The sequence below is a fragment of the Meriones unguiculatus genome, chromosome 3 (genome assembly GCF_030254825.1).
Source record: "Meriones unguiculatus strain TT.TT164.6M chromosome 3, Bangor_MerUng_6.1, whole genome shotgun sequence".
Lineage (NCBI taxonomy): Eukaryota > Metazoa > Chordata > Mammalia > Rodentia > Muridae > Meriones > Meriones unguiculatus.
This window is the reverse complement of record NC_083351.1, coordinates 146,022,058-146,041,042: the sequence shown is the minus strand read 5'-3', so window position 1 is coordinate 146,041,042 and position 18,985 is coordinate 146,022,058. Positions and strand designations below refer to the sequence as shown.

Below are 18,985 nucleotides of genomic sequence, written 5' to 3'. Positions count from 1 at the left end.
TAAGGATGTTTGATAAGGCCTTAAGAAATCATGTTATTTTATATTTACCTAAAGTAAGGTATAATACAAATAAATTTATACACACACACAAGCACACACACACACACACACACACAGACACAGGCACACACAAGCACACACACACACCAGAAACAAAATCAAATATCTTACATGAAGTTATATCTCAGAGACTGACAGTGCTTCCCTAAAGAGCCAAAGGGTACCTAACAGAAACTCCAGTACCAGTAGTGAGAAATCTCCCTTCAAGGTATTGATCAGAACAGCCCAAGTGACTCCTAAAAATAATATAGGTTGTTGCTGATGCCCTTGGTTGTCTCTTCGAGGTTGAAAGTAAGTCCGTATTGCTAAAGACACTTTATACTTTAGAAACAGGACTCTGATTCTAATTGAAATCCTCCTTCTTCTTCATTGGCTTTCACAGTACCAGAAAGTATGTACACTGCCCCAAAAGGCAATCATCAATAGACCTATCTTGCTGTGACAATAACAAACTCTAACCACAATCAACCTAGGAAGATATCTCCAAAGGTGCCACGGTGGCGCTCATAGTTTGATGGTAACCAACAGCTGTGTACTTGAACAAGGATATCAACAGAAGTGCTAACTTGGAAGGAGGAAAAAAATCTCTCAGCATCCCACCCATAGACAAACTACAGATGGCTGCTAAGAGGGAGGGAGAATTAGCCCCTCCCAAGGATGTGCTGACTAATTAGGTCTCCGAGACAAACTGGTCAGCCCTGAAATCATACACACGTGAGCCACACTAAACAGACTCAGCCGTTTGTATTTCTGTATTGATGTTACCTATGTACACACAACAGCAGTAATAAAAAGAGGCTAACGGCAGGAGGCAGCAAAAGGGGAGCATGAGTGTTAGAGAGAGGGAAGATGGGAGGGGTTGGAGGGACGGTGGGAGAAAGTGATGTAATTATATTTTGAGCAAGCATGTTTTAATGAAGAAAAGAGTGCTGACAGCACACCACATTTTTGAGACTCCTCTCCCTATGAGAAATAAGCCACAGATGTCATACACCCAAGGTGCTTTGATTCTGAGCTGATCAGATTTCAGTCTTTGGGAGCTATTTAGGTCACTAGGAAATGAGTTTTCTGTCTCAGTTAATTTAAAACTTAAATTCTCTTGAATCAAATGCAGAGCAACCAGTGTGACATAGGCTTGCAGCTAATTATGTCAACCACAGTGGGTGGCAGACAGGCTGGAGAGGTAGATTAAAGAGCACAGGTGAGACCCTTCAGCTAGCTCACCCCAGTAGAGGTTTTGTTTCTTCCTGCAGAACCTTGCAACTCAAATTGTGTACAATGAATGGTTAACATCAGCACCATCTTGAAGGTATTCAAAATATGGCTTCCGGGATTCTCCACAGCCCCACCGAACCAGGTCCAAGTTTTAATCATCTCTATGTTTACATGCGACCCCTGACACGATCTGCCAGGAGATAACAGACACGTTTTCATTTCCTGCTCTGGGAATTACAAAGTAGCAGCAGGCAAGCCATAATTCTGTTCAGTGAATGCTTTTTTTTCCTTTCCCAGGAATTATAGATCAATATAATATAAGAAATGGAGAAAGAATCCTTTGGAATCAATGCAGTTATGTTGTGAGGGCTTGGTGAGCAATCTCTCTTCCTAAACAATTCACAATTGAATGAGTCCAGTTAGCACTGACAGGATGGGGATGAAAACTGATGTAGAGACTCTTATTTCTGTGTTTGAAACAAATAGATTATACTTAATTTCACTATAGGCTGCAAAACCTATAGTGACGTATTTATTCAAGTATAAAGGATTGCTACCTCTTCTTTCTCTTACGCTATAGAGAATGTCCCTGCAGTGTATAGTGTCCATTTCTCTCTCCAGGGTAATTTTCCATTCTAGAGCATCATTATGTCAATCAATGTCTCATTTATCACATTTATATTAATATGTCTTGTACAAAGATATTTAAAATAGAAGAGCATTTTTTTTTCCTTTTCCAAAAGGACAAATGATCCAAATTTGCTAAACTTGAAACATGTATGCTTACAAGTAGAGTGCATCCTTGCACATATTTTTAAGTAAATAAATAGAATCGGTTCTTTTTGGTTAAAAGAGAAACTTCACTTGTTATCATTTGTTTGTTTGTTTTCTTGATAGTCATGCTAACTGGTATAAGACGCTGTCACTGTAGCTTGGATTTGCAGGCCTCTGATGGTTAGTGATGATGAAGACCTTGTTGCACACCCGTTGGCCATTTGTATGTTGAGAGAAATGACTGCTCAGTCACTCCGTGTTCTTAATTGTGGTATTTCCTTGTGACTCAGTTGTAGAAATGTATTGTAGATGTGTACATATACTGTCAGATATATGGTTTACAATGTATGATGCGTTATCAAAAAATAGAGGAGCATTCATTAACAAGCTAGCTCTCATGTGGCTGTGTATGCATGTAGGTGTGTGTGTGTGTGTGTGTGTGTGTGTGTGTGTGTGCATGCACAGACTGCCTCAGATGTCAATCCTTAAGTACTGTCCACATACTTTTCAGTGTATCTCACTGACTCAGGATGCAGCAAACCCCAGGGATCTGCCTGTTTCCACATCATCAGGACTAGAACATCCCACTGGACATTTTTTTATTTTTATTTTTTTATTATTACAGTTTTTTCACTTTTAGCCCCCTCCTTCTTTCCCTCCCTACCCCACTCTCCTTCCCTCATCTCCCCCCATGCTCCTCTCTAAGTCCACTGATGGGGGAGGTTCTCCTCCCCTTCTATCTGACTCTAGCTTATCAGGTCTTAAAGGAGTGGCTGCATTGACATCCTCTGTGGCCTGGTAAGACTGCTCCCTGCCCAGGGGAGGTGATCAAAGAACCAGGCACTGAGTTCATGTCAGAGACAGATCCTGTTTCTCTTACTAGGGAACCCACTTGGACACTGAGCAGCCATGGGCTAGGTCTGAGCAGGAGTTCTAGGAAATCTCCATGCATGGTCCTTGGTTGAGTATCAGTCTCAGAAAAGACCCCTGTGCCCAGATTTTTTGGCCCTGTTGCTCAACTTGGACATTTTTTAAAGTGGGTTCTGAATATTGAACTCAGGTCCTCATGCTCGCAATACCAATAATTTACTGATTGAGCTAGATTCCAGCTGCTTGACTTCTTATTACATATATTGACTATTGGCTTGAAGCACAGAGTCCATTGTACATCGTGGTCCACCTGTTAATCCTCTTCAAAGCAGAAGAAACAGAAAAGGGAATGTTTTGAAGAACCATTCTGTTAGATGGCATAAAGAACATCTTGACAATTTCGCTTTGATGAGTTCAATGATTCCTTTCTCGGAGCATCATGCTGTTCTTTGCTGAAATTTCTTCTGGTGTTTCTGTGTTTCCATTCTGCTTCCCATTTTAGAAGACAAAGTGCAAGAAAAAGATGTGGGAAAAAAAAACCCAAACCTGATGGTTTGGGAGACTTAACGTGCTCATACCAGGACTCACCTTTCACAACTCTTGCCACTGAACTGTGTGGAGGAAATGGTTTCCATATTTTTTTAAAAAAATTCCATTTTAATACCTTTGATCTTAAAGATAAAATAAAGCAATTTAACTATGAAAATTGACATTTAAATAAAAACTATATAATACACACACACACACACACACTTGGTAGGTCACAAGATGATCCAAGTTCTGATCATGCATGTCTATTTCCAGGTTTGCAGATGTTTGTTTGTGTTCATAAATATGAATATGTTGAATTTTGAAACTCTGGGACTATTGAAGTACACTTTTCCAGAACTATGAGAAGGTCATAAAAAAGCAGCCAACATAAGAATTGAACTGGGGTTCTAGGTTATATCCATGAATGGTCCTTGGTTGGAGAAACAGTCTCATAAAAGACTCCTGTACCCTGATATATTTGGTCCTTGTGTAGCTCCTGTCCTCTCCAGGTCATACTAACTCCCCCTTCTTTCATATGGTTCCTTGTACACTACCAAAGGTTTGGTTATGAGTCTTAATATCTGCTTTGATACAGTGCTAGGTAGAGTCTTTCAGAGGCCCTCTGTGGTAGGTTCCTGTCTTATTTCTTGTTTTATCCTACTTCCAATGTCCATCCCATTTGTCTTTCTAAGTGAGGATTGATCATCTTACCCCAGGTCCTCTTTCTTGTTTATCTTTCTTAGGTGTACAGTTTTTAGTATGTTTATCCTATCTTATAGGTCTAGTACCCAATTATAAGTGAGTTTATACCATGTGTGTCTTTCTGCTTCTGTGATACCTCACTCAGGATGATCTTTTCTAGATCCCACCATTTGCCTGCAAATTTTATTGACCCCTGCTCGGATGTAGCCCATGGTAGCTCAGTATCCAAGTTGGTACCCTAGTAAGGGGAACAAGGACTATTTCTGACATGAACTCAATGGCTGGCTCTTTGACCTCCCCCTACCCCCGAGGGAGGAGCAGCTTTGCTAGGCCAGAGAGCAGGACATTGCAGCCAGTCCTGAAGACACCTGATAAGCTAGGGTCAGATGGAAGGGGAGGAGAAGCTCCCATATCAGTGGACTTAGAAAGGGGAATGGAAGGAGATGAGGGAGGGAGGTTGGGATTGGGAGGGAATGAGGTAGGGGCTAATGGCTGGGCTACAAAGTAAATAACCTGTGATTAATAAAACAATAAAAGTTATAAAAAAAGAATTGAACTGGGTTATATTCAGAAAAGTGGACAAGCAATTAAAACATGCTTCCCCGTCTCACAGATTTAGGCTCTCTGCTTGAGCAGAGTATCTCTGAAAGTCACCAGTGTAGTCAGACAGCTAGGGGGAAGAAGCTTATGAAGACAGAGATTTTTTTTAAGAAGCTATATAATATTAAGTCTTAGATGAACAAGTCAGATTGATGTCAAGTACCACTCACAATATTATTGTTTTGAGACTTAATAACTCACTGTCTTGATGCTCTGAATCCCTTTTTGGTATCAGATATCTCTGTAAAGTACCTGACTATAAGTAAGCAATAATATTAACCATTATTTTTAACACAAGTTTGGATCTCAAATGAATTGAACCTACAGTTGGCACAGGTTTATAATTATAAATGATTAGATCTTTAACATGAAGTATGTCTTTAATTAATGTCTAACTTTTAGACAAAACAGTGAGTTTTATTTTAGACTTCTGTTGTACTATTGTGAACTTTTATTGTATTAATGTTAGTAGAAAAATGGTCGTCTCCTACTATTAAAAAGAAAAAAAAATCCAGAAGCTGAAATATGTCAAATGTGTTTTTTTCAATCTACATAGAAAATTTCCAATGTATGGAAAATAAGTTTTCTATGATGTTAGCTTGAATAGCTTTGAAGCTTAATTGCAAAACTAATTTTTATAAATGGAACTCTATTTCTCAGCTGAATTTTGTTTTAACTTGTAAAAGATTGGAGACTTTGGAGGGAGAGGAGGAGGGGGAAGGAGAGATGGTGATGGAGAGGGAGAGGGAGAAGAAAGAGGAGTGAATAGAGGAATAAATTAATTCAGAAAAATTTCCCATACTCTCTACAACCACCCCCTCTGCTCATCAAAAAGCTACAGGCACTAAATTTCATTAACATTTCTATGAACATAAATTTGAAATATTCATTTTCATTAAGTAGTCTACTGAATATGACAAAATCAAATTTATCTAAGGAGATATCCAAGGCTGCTAATTTCCTTGACAATGGGGACATAAAGCAAGGGAACCCATGAATCATTCATGAAGTTCAATTTACTTTTCTTATTTTTTGGCATTTAATAACCATGAATAGAAAGCACGCAGTGCATTGTAGATGCTATTTTAAAATTATTTTAGATTAAAATTAGTGATTTGGCAGGCAGAGATAAAGTAAGAATGGTTTTAAGGCTTTTGCTTTTAAGCGTCACATATTTCATATTTTTCTTGTGAGTATTTATATGTTCATGTATTCATAACATTTTTCCTGTGTTCAACTTTGCTTAATACGTCAGAACCACTTCAACACTAATATTATTTAGGCAAGTGCATGAAGTAATTTATTGGTGAAATAATGAAATTGAATGAACTCCAAGAGTTCTAGTTTGGGGCTTGAAAGAGATCCTGAAGGTTATAAAATGAAACTGGTTTCCTACTGAGGAATATCTCCTGCATTATTAATGGTAGGTGGCTGTTTCCAATTAATTGACATGCCTCCATAGGAACAGAGGTTTTTTTTTTCCCCTTTTAGGTAGAAATTTATTTCATGAGTATCCAGTGCTACTTATTTGAAATGACTTCTCTTAAATTCTAAATCTACCTTCCTGAAATCCCTGAACACTACTTGAGTCACGTGGAGTCATAACCCAGGGTGTGCTCGTTGAAGCCAATCAGATGCATCTGCACTGGCACCCTACTTTGCTTTTAGTCAGGAACTTGACTGGATCACGTAGTGGCTAAGATGACCAGAGAGACTTCTGGCTCTTCTTGTGGGGCTCTTAAATTGGGAGGATGAGCAAAGCAGCTTGCCTTTCTAAGGCATTGTACCTCTTCCAACGACCTGAGTGTTTGAATAGAAGAAACACCTGACTTTTTTTCTGAATGAAAAAAAAAATTCCTCACTGCCTACAAACTGGAACTTCAGCTTTGTTTTGCCTTTGGATTTGACTGAAAACACTGGTTCTACTTAAGTCTCTGGTCAGTTGACTTTGGAGCTGAACTCTGTTTCTTCTTAGGTATTTGCCTTAGGACTATGACTGCCGTTAGCTCTCCAGGTGCTGACTCATCCTGCAGATGTTGGGACTTGCCAGCCTCTACAATTGCATGGCCCACTTCCTTATAATCAATCTGTATATCCCTTTATTTGCCTTCGTTCCCCTCTCTCCTCTATTGGCATTATTTTCCCAGGGAACCCCAACTTATACACAAGTTTGAAGATCTGCTTTGTCTCCTGTAACACAGTGCTTACAATATTCAGAAATGGCTGTTTTAGCTTTCTAAATTTTTCTCCTTAGAACCCTTGCTTCCTCACTCTGAATTAAATTATCTTAATATGCCTTAACAGTTTAGGTGCCATTCTTGATATTTTTATAGACTTACTTGGGTCTGATATTTGGACACCGTGTGACTATTTTGAGTTTGATTTTATTTCCAGGTGTTATTATATCACACTACATAAATAAAACAGCACTTAAATACTTTAAATCTCATATTTTTCTTATAATATTTTACAGTTGGCTAACTTGGTGGACACATTTTTTTTTTAAATCTGTCACTTTTGTGGGTGAGGAAACAATCTTATTTTATAAAATTTGTTTTATAATCAAACATGACTTGGAGTTCTGTATACACATCGCTACAGACAATACGGTAGAATGGTCATATTGCATGACTCACAGATTGAGTGGATGGCCCACTAAACTTAGTGCACGAGAAAGCAGGCATTACCAAACTTGACTGTCCCAACCTTACCGCGATGAGTAGGTTCCAATATAAATTTAGGGAGACCCGAACATTTAGAACATAGCAACACCACCAGCAGCAGAAGCAAACAACAACAACAGCAGCAACAACATAAACCAGACCGTTTTTTGAAAGAACCAGGGCTTTTTTGAATTGAAATATTCCATCTAACCCCCTCGTTGGAACATCCTGCATCAGTTCTAGAACTAGCAGTGGTGGTGTCCGAGGTCTGAGTAGGTTCAGGAGACCATTGCCCCCAGGGGCGAGACGTGCTCCATGCCAATTGACTAACTCCATGCTTTCCTCCCCTTTTGAAAGTCATTTAAGGTTCTTAAATTATTTTTTCCCTTTTTTTAACAAATTTTCATCAATTACACTTTATTCATTCTGCATCCCCCCATAAGCCCCTCCCTCCTCCCCTCCCAATCCCACCCTCCCTCCTACCTCAGCTTGCATGCCACTCCCCAAGTCCACTGATAGGGGAGGTTCTCCTCTCCTTTCTGATCTTAGTCTATCAGTTCACATCAAAAGTGGCTGCATTGTCCTCTACTATGGCATGGTAAGGCTGCTCCCCCCCAGGGGGAGGTGATCAAAGAGCAGGCCAATCAGATTATGTCAGAGGCAGTCCCTCTTCACATTACTATGTAACCGAATTGGACTCTGAACTGCTCTGGGCTACATCTGTGCAGGGGTTCTGGGTTATCTCCATGAATAGTCCTTGGTTGGAGTATGAGTCTAAGAGGGAGACGCTTCGAAAGGGAAACAAAACCTAGAAGGCTTAGGAAATAAACTAAATCCATAAGTCTTAGGAAAGTTTGAAACTTACAAGATTCACAAAGACTGTTCCAAAGTTTACACAAGTAGTAAGAAATGCTGAGATGTGGCACTGGCCAGTTGCGCTGCCTGAAAAAGGTCATGCAGAGAGCTTCAGGGATGCTGGCTCTAGTGAATCTTCACCCGGGCTCTGGTAGACCTCTCGGGGATGCCTTTGTCATCAATGATTCTGTAATTTACTTCTCATACCTAAGTTACCTCTATAAGTAACCTCAACAAACTCAGTGAATCCCTACGCTGGACTTAGATGGGCTTTTTTCTTCGGTGTATCCTTGGTAGCCTATCTGAGGTGAATAGGTGCGTGTTCACATTGTTCCAGGAAAGGTCAGACAACCCCTCCCTCCGGGGTTCTAATGGCACTGAGCAATTGGCAATGAGAAGGCTCTTTTCAACTAGCAGAGCTGCGTACAAGTTGCATAGGGATCTCCAGGGATTCAGTTCTCATGAATCGTTATCCACTCTGGGGTGAGCTTTTTGCTGAACTGCTCATTTTGGCTCCCACTAAGTAGCCCCCCAAAACATATTACTTCAACAAACTAGGTGTGGGTGGACTTGTTTCTTCTGTCTACCATGGGCACCTCTTGCGAGAAGAACAAATATTTGTTCATGTCTCTCAACCCAAAACATAGGTATTGCTCAGGATTTTGAAGAAGAAGAAGAGTTATACGTGGGCAAGGACACAGATTTCAGACTTGAAATTGGTTTCTACTTCTTTGAATGTAGTAAGAGGTGACACTTTATGTTCAAAGAGAAAGGGAAAGAGTAAAGATTTTCCTTAATGTGGCTGTAGAAAGCGGGAAAGACCATTCAAATAATTCTCCATGACTTTTATCCTAAAACCTATCTGTATCTCCACAAGGCTTGTGGCTATACAACCTTCATATGATAGCTCTATTGATTTCGAATTCCAAATCCTCTTTATACTAAATTATTTGATTGATTTTTCTATATGCCATCGCTTCATTTTATAGAATCCTGAGGCTATAAAGCTATTACTCTGCTCCAAGTTCAAGTAAATTTTCAGTTTAACAAGACTTTATGGCCTTTGCAATTTTAGTTGATTAGATGGCATTAAAAGCAAGCAAAATGCCTTTAATTTGTCTCGAAGGACCTAACCAAGGAAAACATTTCCCCAGCCTTAATGGGATGCACATACAAACTAGAAAATCCTGAAATGTTGGCAGTGTTTCCACCCGGTTGGTCACAGAAGCACAATCTTATATTGAGCAATGTCTGCTTTATCATTCTTATAATCTTACTGACATTAGACCCATTAGAGCTGAGCTGCAGTCCAGTACATTGTCAATTGAGGAGGAGCTGTTTCACAAAATGATGAATTTATTTATGGAGAGTTGTGAAGCATGAAAAAAACCAGTTTGTTTTGTATTTAGGTAGGAAAAAAAGCACATCTAGCAAAAGCCAGCAAGTAAGAATAGACTTCATATATTTTTGGCATATTTTCCTGCGCCACATGATAGTTCCATTCTTAAGATTTCACATTTTGTTAAGATAAAAAAGTATTTTAAACACACTGCAGAGCCATGCACCACTGAGACTTGTGTGTGAGCCTGTGCATGTGTCGTCAATGGAATCAAGGATGCTAAGTTTGCTGAATCTACAAGCTATCCCCTCCTTTCAGCTGTAACTGTTTGGCGCTTGACCTAGGAGCCAAATTCTGCTTCAGCTTCTAGAATTGGTTCTGACCTTTAGCAAAGACAGTATTGGCAAATCTAGACCCATCCTGTCCATACACAGGGTCCCTGGCCTTGATGAGACCAGAGCTGTAACACCTTCCCCCCTCACCTGTCTACTGCAGAGGGAGGGCTGTGGTGGAGAACTGGGCTTGACCCCTACCCCTCTATAAGCCTTGCCTTCGCATGTCTTAGTTCTCTGCATCTTCCCTAGGAGCCTCCTTGTTGTTTAGCTTCTTTAGGTCTGTACATTTTATGTTTATCCTATATTATATGGCTAATATCTACTTAATATAGAGTGAATTAATTTTTTTGGCATAATTTATTGGTCTTAACTGAAGGAAGAAAGCTGAGGGTCTTAGAATTTGAAGACAGTTTAAGATCACAAAACTTTTCAAAAGAAACCAAAGTTTAAGAAAATCACAAAATCAGTGGACAAATAGTCAAAGGTGAATGGCAACACATATCAGTCATCAGCCCATCAGTTATTCTTCTCTTTATACTCCAGTTTCAAAGGTAATGATTTATTTGCTGAACAAAAATGGTTTTATTTATAAATTATTATCAGCCATTAATAAATTATCATGTTCATGTTTCTGATTCAGTCATTTTGGCATGTATACCAAGTCACTGTTGACACATTCATAAATAATACCTTTTAATATTTACTTGGTTTTATGATCTTTAAAATTAAAATATTAATTGACGAACATTTCTGAATTTTTTTATTCATTTTATTGGTATGTAGGACTATGATTTGGTTTAGATTTAGTGCTCTCTCTACAGGAACAGTTTTATTTCTATATAATGAGACTAGAAAGCTGATGAAACTGCCTAGTAGCTCAGTAGAGAAACACATTTATTCTTCATTAATACTGTAAGGTTGGCTGGAAGTTTTTCATTTCCCTTTCCTTCTTGACATTTAGCTTTAGAAAGCAGTTTAGACTATCAAAATACACATCTGCTGATCCTTCACATGTCAATAAGTGATAGAATTAACTCCTGCACATTTTTGTGACTCTCAAAACCAAAAAAAAAAAAAAAAAAAAAATGGTCCGTCTCTGCTATTTGCAACGAATGGGCTCAAATGCCTGCAGGTTGAAGACTGAGAAACAATGTTACAAGGGTAGCTTGTCAGGACATGTTGTAGTGATTAAAATTTTCACGTTATTAAGAAAACAGTTAATGAAAGACAGTGGTATAGTAGAGACCAAAATCAGCCAGTGGCCATGAAAAACATTAACTCTTTGACCTAAAGCATAAGCTTATTGAGGTGTCATTCATTGTTATATAGTTTTCACTAGTAAAAAAACACCATCAACACACTGTTTTTCTAAGAGAAAAAAACATTTACAATCCTTCAGGTTAACAGGTTAACAGATGTGTAAATGTTTTTTTGAGAGTCACAAAAATATGCAGGAGATGAAGAAACCATGAGTTGACAAATTTATGATTTAAAATAAGCAGACTTTCCTTAATTTGCCAAACAGATAATGTCACTGAAGTGACCCTTGAACCACCGATATTAGGAGAAATGCCACTGACTGTGAACCCTTTGAAATGGTGGCAGCTAAAAACATCTCAGTGCCAATTAACTCAGAGAAAGGTTGAATTTAATTGGGTCAAGTAAACTTCCCTTTTTCCCATCCCCCTTGCAAGTAACTCACAACTTTCAATCTCCAGGGTGCAGTTTTGCTCATCCAGAGGGTATCTTCGAAGATCCATCATGCATGCTGCGGTGGTTGTGATCCTACGGGGTGAGAGAGGAGAAAGAGGTGATACAAGTGGGGACCTTCCATGGACACACAAAGACAACACAACAAACATGTGAAAATTAAAATTTTAAGCGGTGAAATTATATTTCTAAGCTCCCTAGCCTCAAATAAGGATGGGCCAGAAATTTAGATGCTCCTAAGAGACTACCACAAACAATTATAGTCTACAGCAGTAGACTAGGTAACGCAGGTAAAGAGAGAGAAATGGATAGATTTCTAGAGAGCTGCAACTTCAAGAAGAAATGAAAAGTGTGAACAAAGCAATGACTTAGAGGCTAAGTTATTAATCAACACTTTAACAAAAAGGAACCAGGACCACATGATTTCCTGGGGGAGTTTCCCAAGCACTCAAATTAGAAATTGGTGCTCACTTTTCTTAGTCTCTTTCAAGAATTAGAAGGACACACACTGCAGAAACACTTTATGAGGTGTTTCCCCCCTTAATTCTTAAACCACCCAAAGGCAACAGAAGAGAAAAGAAAATGTTAGGCCAGTTTTCCTCATGAATACTTAACATAAAACTTCCTGTGCTAAAGCAAATTCAGCAGTCCATTACTGCTGATTAGACGGTGTGATAGAGAATGTAATTTTTCTGACTTGCAAATGTTTACCAAATAGTCAACCAGCAGATTATGTGATCAATGAAAGAGAGGTCAAAGAGAAGATTAGTTAACATACTACACCATGGTAACAAAAGGAAGCCTACATGATAACTTCAGCAGATGCAGAGAAATCAAAATCTCTATGGCTATGGTCTGGAGCAAAGCAAAGATGTCCACTATTTTTACTTCTATTGAACATAGATTAGCAGTTCTAGCCTCAAATCAGAAGGGAATAAGGAACATTATATCTGTTGTATAGATTGATGGTATTGATAGAAAGCAGTCAAGAGACCATTAAAAAGAGCTATTGGAACTGGTATATGGATCATATAAACTGATAGGATACTGTGTCCAATCAGTACTGTTATTTGTATAATACACCAACACAGAAATCTCTGATAAGGCAATTCCATTTACAACAAGACACTTAGGATTTGATTTAGCCAAGGAGTAGAAAGACCTATATGCTGAAAGTGGTAAAACCTTCATGAAGGAAAGTTGAAAAGACAAGTAAGTGGGGAGACACTCCATCCTCCTCAGTCAGAGTTAGTGCTCTCAAAATGTCTGACAAAGTATTCTCTCAGATCAATGCCAGTATCTGCCAATGATACATTTTTGAGAAATTTATTGTACTAAAATATGCATATCATTAAACCCTTTTAGTCAATCACCTCTTTATTTTATTTTATTTATTTTTTTTACAAAAACAGAAGAAAACAATTCTAAAATTCATATGGAACCACAAAAGGCCAGTAAGTAACCAAAGAAATATTAAGCAAAAAGAGCACAATCCTGTCATGTAGTAGTACAAACAATGAATAATCACTTACCTTTCTTTTTTAAAATAGTAGCTCCATACGTGTTATATTCTACCTCTTAATGGTTTTGATTTATATTACCCTTAGAATTGTTGGGTACTTTTGCTCATGTCTGTTGACTCTAACTTTCTTTCTTTTCTTTTCTTTTCTTTTCTTTTTTTTTTAAGTTTGAAGCCTTTGTACATATTACAATAGAGATATTTATATTGTTTTGGGATTGTTCTTTATGTATTTTGGGTATTAGCCATTTATGAAATACACAGATTGCAAGCGGTTTCTTCCATTACAAGTTGATTATTTTCCTTGCTATATAAAAATTTTTGGTTTGTTTTAATTCCAACTTTCTGGCTTTGCTTTTGCTTTCTGGGATGTTTGTTTTATGGCTACCAAGTTATTACCAACCCAAGTGCCAAGATTTCCCCTTGTGTCCTGCTGGTACTTTGCTTTTTATGTTTGATTATTTGACTGATATTTGCTTGATTTTATGTGTTTTGAGGTAGAAGCCAAGTTTGGTGGAACATTTTGAATGTGGTCAGTATTTAAAACAAAATTTGTTGAAGAGACCATTTTTCCCTTTTTAAGTTTTTGGTGCCTTTGTTGATTATTAGCCTACTGTAGATATGTCTTTATATCCAGGTTCTTTGGTCCTACTCATTTATGTGTTTGTTTTTACTGACACTCTTGGATTTTAAATTGCATTGTATTTTGATGCCAGAAAATGTAATCCTTTGGCTTTGATCTCAACGTCTATTGATTTATGGTTGGCTCTGAGTTTTTCATACATAATATTTGTTATAATGAGGTAAATTCCCTCTATGATTAGGGTTTGCAAGTCTCTATTATGAAAATGTATCAGGCTTTTTTTTGCATCTTTTGTAAGGATCACATAGGTTTGATCCTTCATCCTGTTGAGGGCTTATCCCAAACTTTGATTTGTTAGATGTTCAACAACACTCTTATCCTTGAAATAAATCCTACTTGTCCCTGATGAAGAATTCTTTTAGTGTGCTCTTGAATTTAGTTTGCTAGTGTTCTATTATATCCATTATTGATATAATTAATTCATCATATAAAATAGTTACATGCCAAAGACATCACAGTAAACTTGTTAAAAACTTTGCAGTTTGGGTTGGGTCTTAGCTTTATACTCACTAATAGTGTGAGCTTGGGTGAGCTAAATGAGCTCCATTAGGCTTAGTGCCCTCATAAATCAATGAACTAACTAAGACTACTGTGTGCATAAAAAGATTTAATGTGTGCATAATTATTCTCTCAATGTTCTGTACTTAACAGATGTTACTCATATAGAAGTTGCTATTATAGCTTTTATGTGTCATACCACTTTTCATATTCTCTAGCATCTTAACAATGTCTACATCAGTATCAGCTGAATTTTTTAATAGGATAAAGTTTTACTGTGCATCAAATGCCACCTTTCTTTCCCCATTCGGCCCAACACAACAGTAGCAATGAGACCAATCTTTTAGGTCTTATGGTGTCTCCTAGTTCCCACTTGGACCGTCGGATTCATTTCCCAAACTCTGAACCATTTATCCTTAATATGTTTTGTGTACTGGGTGAGGAAATAGTGTGCTGGAGTCCAGGCTTACACCACACTTATGGTCTCCAGCAATCTCAGGAGTTGGTGGTAAATTCTAGGACTCTGACTCTAAATGTCTTACTTAGATTTCTACCATCTCCGGCGGATTTTCTCTTGGGCTCTTTTCCTGGAATGTAGAGTCCGAGAGTAACTGAAATTCAAAAGGCTACTCTACTCTTAATAATTTTTTGATATCACTTTTGAACTGAAAAGTACTTTCTTAAAGACATAGTCCTCTACAAAGTGTAAGGATTATTTAAAGAGTTCAAATGACAGATTTAACTGTAAGTTTTTTTTTCTTATGTTGTAAGCTTTAGTAAGTGTGTGTTGGTTAGTTTTTTTGACAACTTGATACAATCTAGGGTCATCAGGCAAGAGGGAACCTCAACTGAGAAAAATGCCTTTATCCAACTGGCCTATGGGCAAGTCTGTGGGACATTTCCTTGACTAATGATTGATGTGAGAGGGTTTAGCTCGCTGTGGGTGGTGTCACAAGCTGAACAAGCCATGGAGAGCACATTAGTCAGCTGAGTTCTTCTATCTTCTCTGCTCTCCTGACTTCATGTTCCTGCCCTATTTAAGTTTCTGTCTTGGAGTCCCCCAATCGATGTACTGTGATTGGAATGTACAAACCAAATAAACCTTTCCTCTCTATGTTGCTTTATTAGTCATGGTTACAATCTCTACCACAGCAATGGAAAGTAAACCAGGAAAAATGACTACATATGAAAAATTCTTTGCAAACAGAAGAACAGCTAATTGTTTTAGCAAGGAAAGGTCTCTTCTATATTAGTCCAAACAAAGTTTCTATATCAGTAAATAATGAACCATTCTCACAAACCCCCTCAACTTTATTATTATACAATTCATTTTTTTTGGAAACGACATAATTTACTTTCTTAATCTTCCAATGATGAGCATTTATGTTGTTTCCCATGGTTTAGTTTTGTAAATGAAGATGGATATATAATATATATAATATAATACAATATTCAGTGTACACACATGTATGCTACATATAGGACAATAGAATACTAGATATGTATATATATATCAGTGTACCAGTTATACTATAAACCATAGATACGAATACCAACAATATGTATTTGTATTTACATATATATGCACATATAACATACAGGTGTATCTCACTTAACATCAGGGTACATTCTGGGAAGTTCATTATCAATGATGCATGAACATTTTAGAACATGGTTCCACAAAGCTGGGTGCTGTAGGTTTATCCCTTGGGTTAACCACTTGGTGTGGCTGAAAGAGTGAGAAATGCAAAATATATGAAACTTCCTGCAATGTAACATACTCATTTCATTTTACACTAAACTTAGGTTTATTCGTTTAAGGAGAACCTTCTAAAATAATGATGGATAGTATTATAAATGCACAAACAAAATCACAGCCATGTAATGACTACACTTGCCTGACCATCAGCAGAGTAGATCTGTTTATACCTACATTTCTATACGCCAGTGTAAAGCTCGCTGTAATGGTGTGCTATGACGTAAACACAGTGTTACCACTAGGAAATAGAAGGTGGTGGTAATTATTAATCCAAGATTTGTTGTGGCACATAATTTATACAAACTGTAGTACATATGAAATGTGGATCTTCTGAAAAAACATTGAACAAACTGAAATATTACAGGCAACGTCAATTTAAAAAGTCCAAGTGAGAAAATGAAAACTATACTGCATTAATGTAAAATCATTCCCTCAGCACAAATCTATCTGTTTCAGTGAAACTATTCATCAGAGTGTACATCAAGGATGGCAAAGTGAGTCATTCTAGGCTATGGAGATAGTGAAATGGGTTATTCCAGGACTACACGTGCTATTTAAAAGCCCCTGGTGATCCCTAGTGCTTTGCTAATTTTCCTGGGCTCTCCTTAGGAAGGTAAAAGTTCATCTGGAGACTCCTTTGGAAACTTCTTAACCAGAACATGAGCCAATTTAATTTAGATTTAACATGAGAGTAGAGCACAATGGGGGTTTCAAAGTTTAATTTCATTTATTTCAAAATGTTTTACAAAAATATTCTTGTATTATTTTTATTCCAGAATTTACCACATAAGGATTTTTTTATAGTTATATTCCAGTATTTTTCCTGTGTCTGTAAACACATGGGCCATTTAACTTAAATTTATCCTTATCAGTACGGCATGAGTATCTTGAGTTGTCTGAAAATACAGTTTCATAACACAACTATTGCAGACTGAATATTTTTCAATATCTTGAGTAAAGTTACACAATAAATACTAAAACACTTATTAAAGATCACTCTGCTAGACTATCAAAGCAGATGTGGAAACTTATGGCCAAACTTTGGGCAGAATACAGGGAATCTTATGAAAGAAGTGGGAAATAGAAAGATCTGGAGAGGACAGGAGTTCCACAAGGAGAGCAACAGAACCAAAAATTTTGAACACAGGGGTCTTTCCTGAGACTCATACTCCAACCAAGTACCATGCATGGAGATAACTTAGAACCCCTGCACAGATGTAGCCCATGGCAGTTCAGTATCCAAGTGGGTTCCATAGTAATGGGAACAGAGACTGCTTCTGACCTGAATTGATTGGCCTGCATTTTTATCACCTCCCCCTGAGGGGGGAGCAGCCTTACCAGGCCACAGAGGAAGTCAATGCAGCCACTCCTGATGATACCTAACAGACTAGGATCAGAAGGAAGAAAAAGAAACCCTCCCCTACCAGTGGACATGGGGAGGGGCATGTGTGGAAAAAGGGGAGAAAGGAAGGGTTTGGAAGGGGAGGAGGGAGGGAACTAGAGGGGGGAGGGAACTAGAGGGGGGATACAAAGTAAATAAAGTGTAATTAAAAATAAAATAAAATTAAAATAAAAAAAGATCACTCTGCTATAGGTTTTACTGGCTGCTTACGAGTAAAAGCTTGAGAAGGTGTGAACCTGTGACCATGCACTGGGGATTCTCCATCCTCTTCCCATACCCCACGACTCAGAAGTGACACCTCTGATCAGGAAGCGTTTCATGCCATCAGGGACATTTGGCAATGTCTTCAGACATTTTTTTATTATTGTGTTGAGACTGGGGTTTGATAACAGAATCAGATTTAATGGAGGCCAGTGTTGGTGCTAAGCATCCCGTAGTGATGGGACAGCCTGCAGAACACCAACTGTCTGTCACCTATTCAAAAAATACATTGCTGAGGTTATAGACCTCTGTGAGAGAGTGCTTTTGAACATCTTCCTCTGATGAAGCCTTTAATAAAACGAAATCTCATGTGAAACCTGAGTCTATACAGTATAAATGAAAATGGTTAGTATTAATGGTTAGTATTAAATCACTTTGCAAGCTTAAATACAAATAAAAATAAATTATATACACATGCATTTGAAAGCAAGAACAATATATAATGAGGATTTGGATCCTAAATCCTCCTTAGAACAATTCATTTTTTTTGCATTGAAAAATTATTACAGTGTTTGAAATTGTAATGATTGCATCATTCCCCCTTCTTTTTCTTCCTTCCAAATCCTTCTATGTACCCCTCCTTGTTCTCTTTAAAATCCATGGCTCCTTTTTAAATTAATTGTTGCTACATTTATATATGTCTATGTACATATGTTCCTAATTACACAAATATGATCTTCTCAGTCTGCATAATGTTACTTGTAAGCATGTTTTCAGGGGTGATTGATGAAAACTCCAAATTTTACAAAGAGTTACTGAATTTACTGTTTCAGTCTGTTATGATTAATTTATTCATTAATATTGTCATAAGACATAAAATTGATTTTGTCACCAGAATCCACATTGACCAATACTTTTTCATTTTTACTCTTACTGCTTGGGTGCCTTGGCTTCTTCTCCTCACATAGCCCATTGTTATATAAATGATAAATGATTAATAAATTCAGTAAGGGAAGCAACCCATGAACCTGCAGGAAGTGTAGGTGAAGGAGTTGCCTGACATAGAACCACCTCCCCCTTGGATTGCCTGTCTTCTAAATCTCAAACTCTCAGGAAGATTTCATGAGCCCAACAGGGACTAGATGGAGAACCTCTCAAAACTATGTACTAGTAGTTGGAGGAAAGCCATAAAAATACTAATATGGGCCACTGATACTCATCAAGGTCTTGTGAAGAGAGAATGCAATCCTGAGGACTCAAACCGGCGTCTGACAGAAGCAGATGTCCAGATGTATAGGGTTTAGTCTGG

The 18,985-nt window shown here is 37.8% G+C and overlaps 1 protein-coding gene across 1 annotated transcript in view; it reads right to left on the bottom strand.

Annotated features, from left to right (window-relative positions):
* The window catches only part of Gabrb1 (gamma-aminobutyric acid type A receptor subunit beta1), a 452,897-nt gene that overhangs the window by 101,590 nt on the left and 332,322 nt on the right, over window positions 1–18,985 (bottom strand). Inside the window, exon 5 of the mRNA XM_060380727.1 lies at window positions 11,647–11,729. Within this exon, the coding sequence (XP_060236710.1) occupies window positions 11,647–11,729 (83 nt within the window). The remainder of the gene's footprint in view (window positions 1–11,646; window positions 11,730–18,985) is intronic.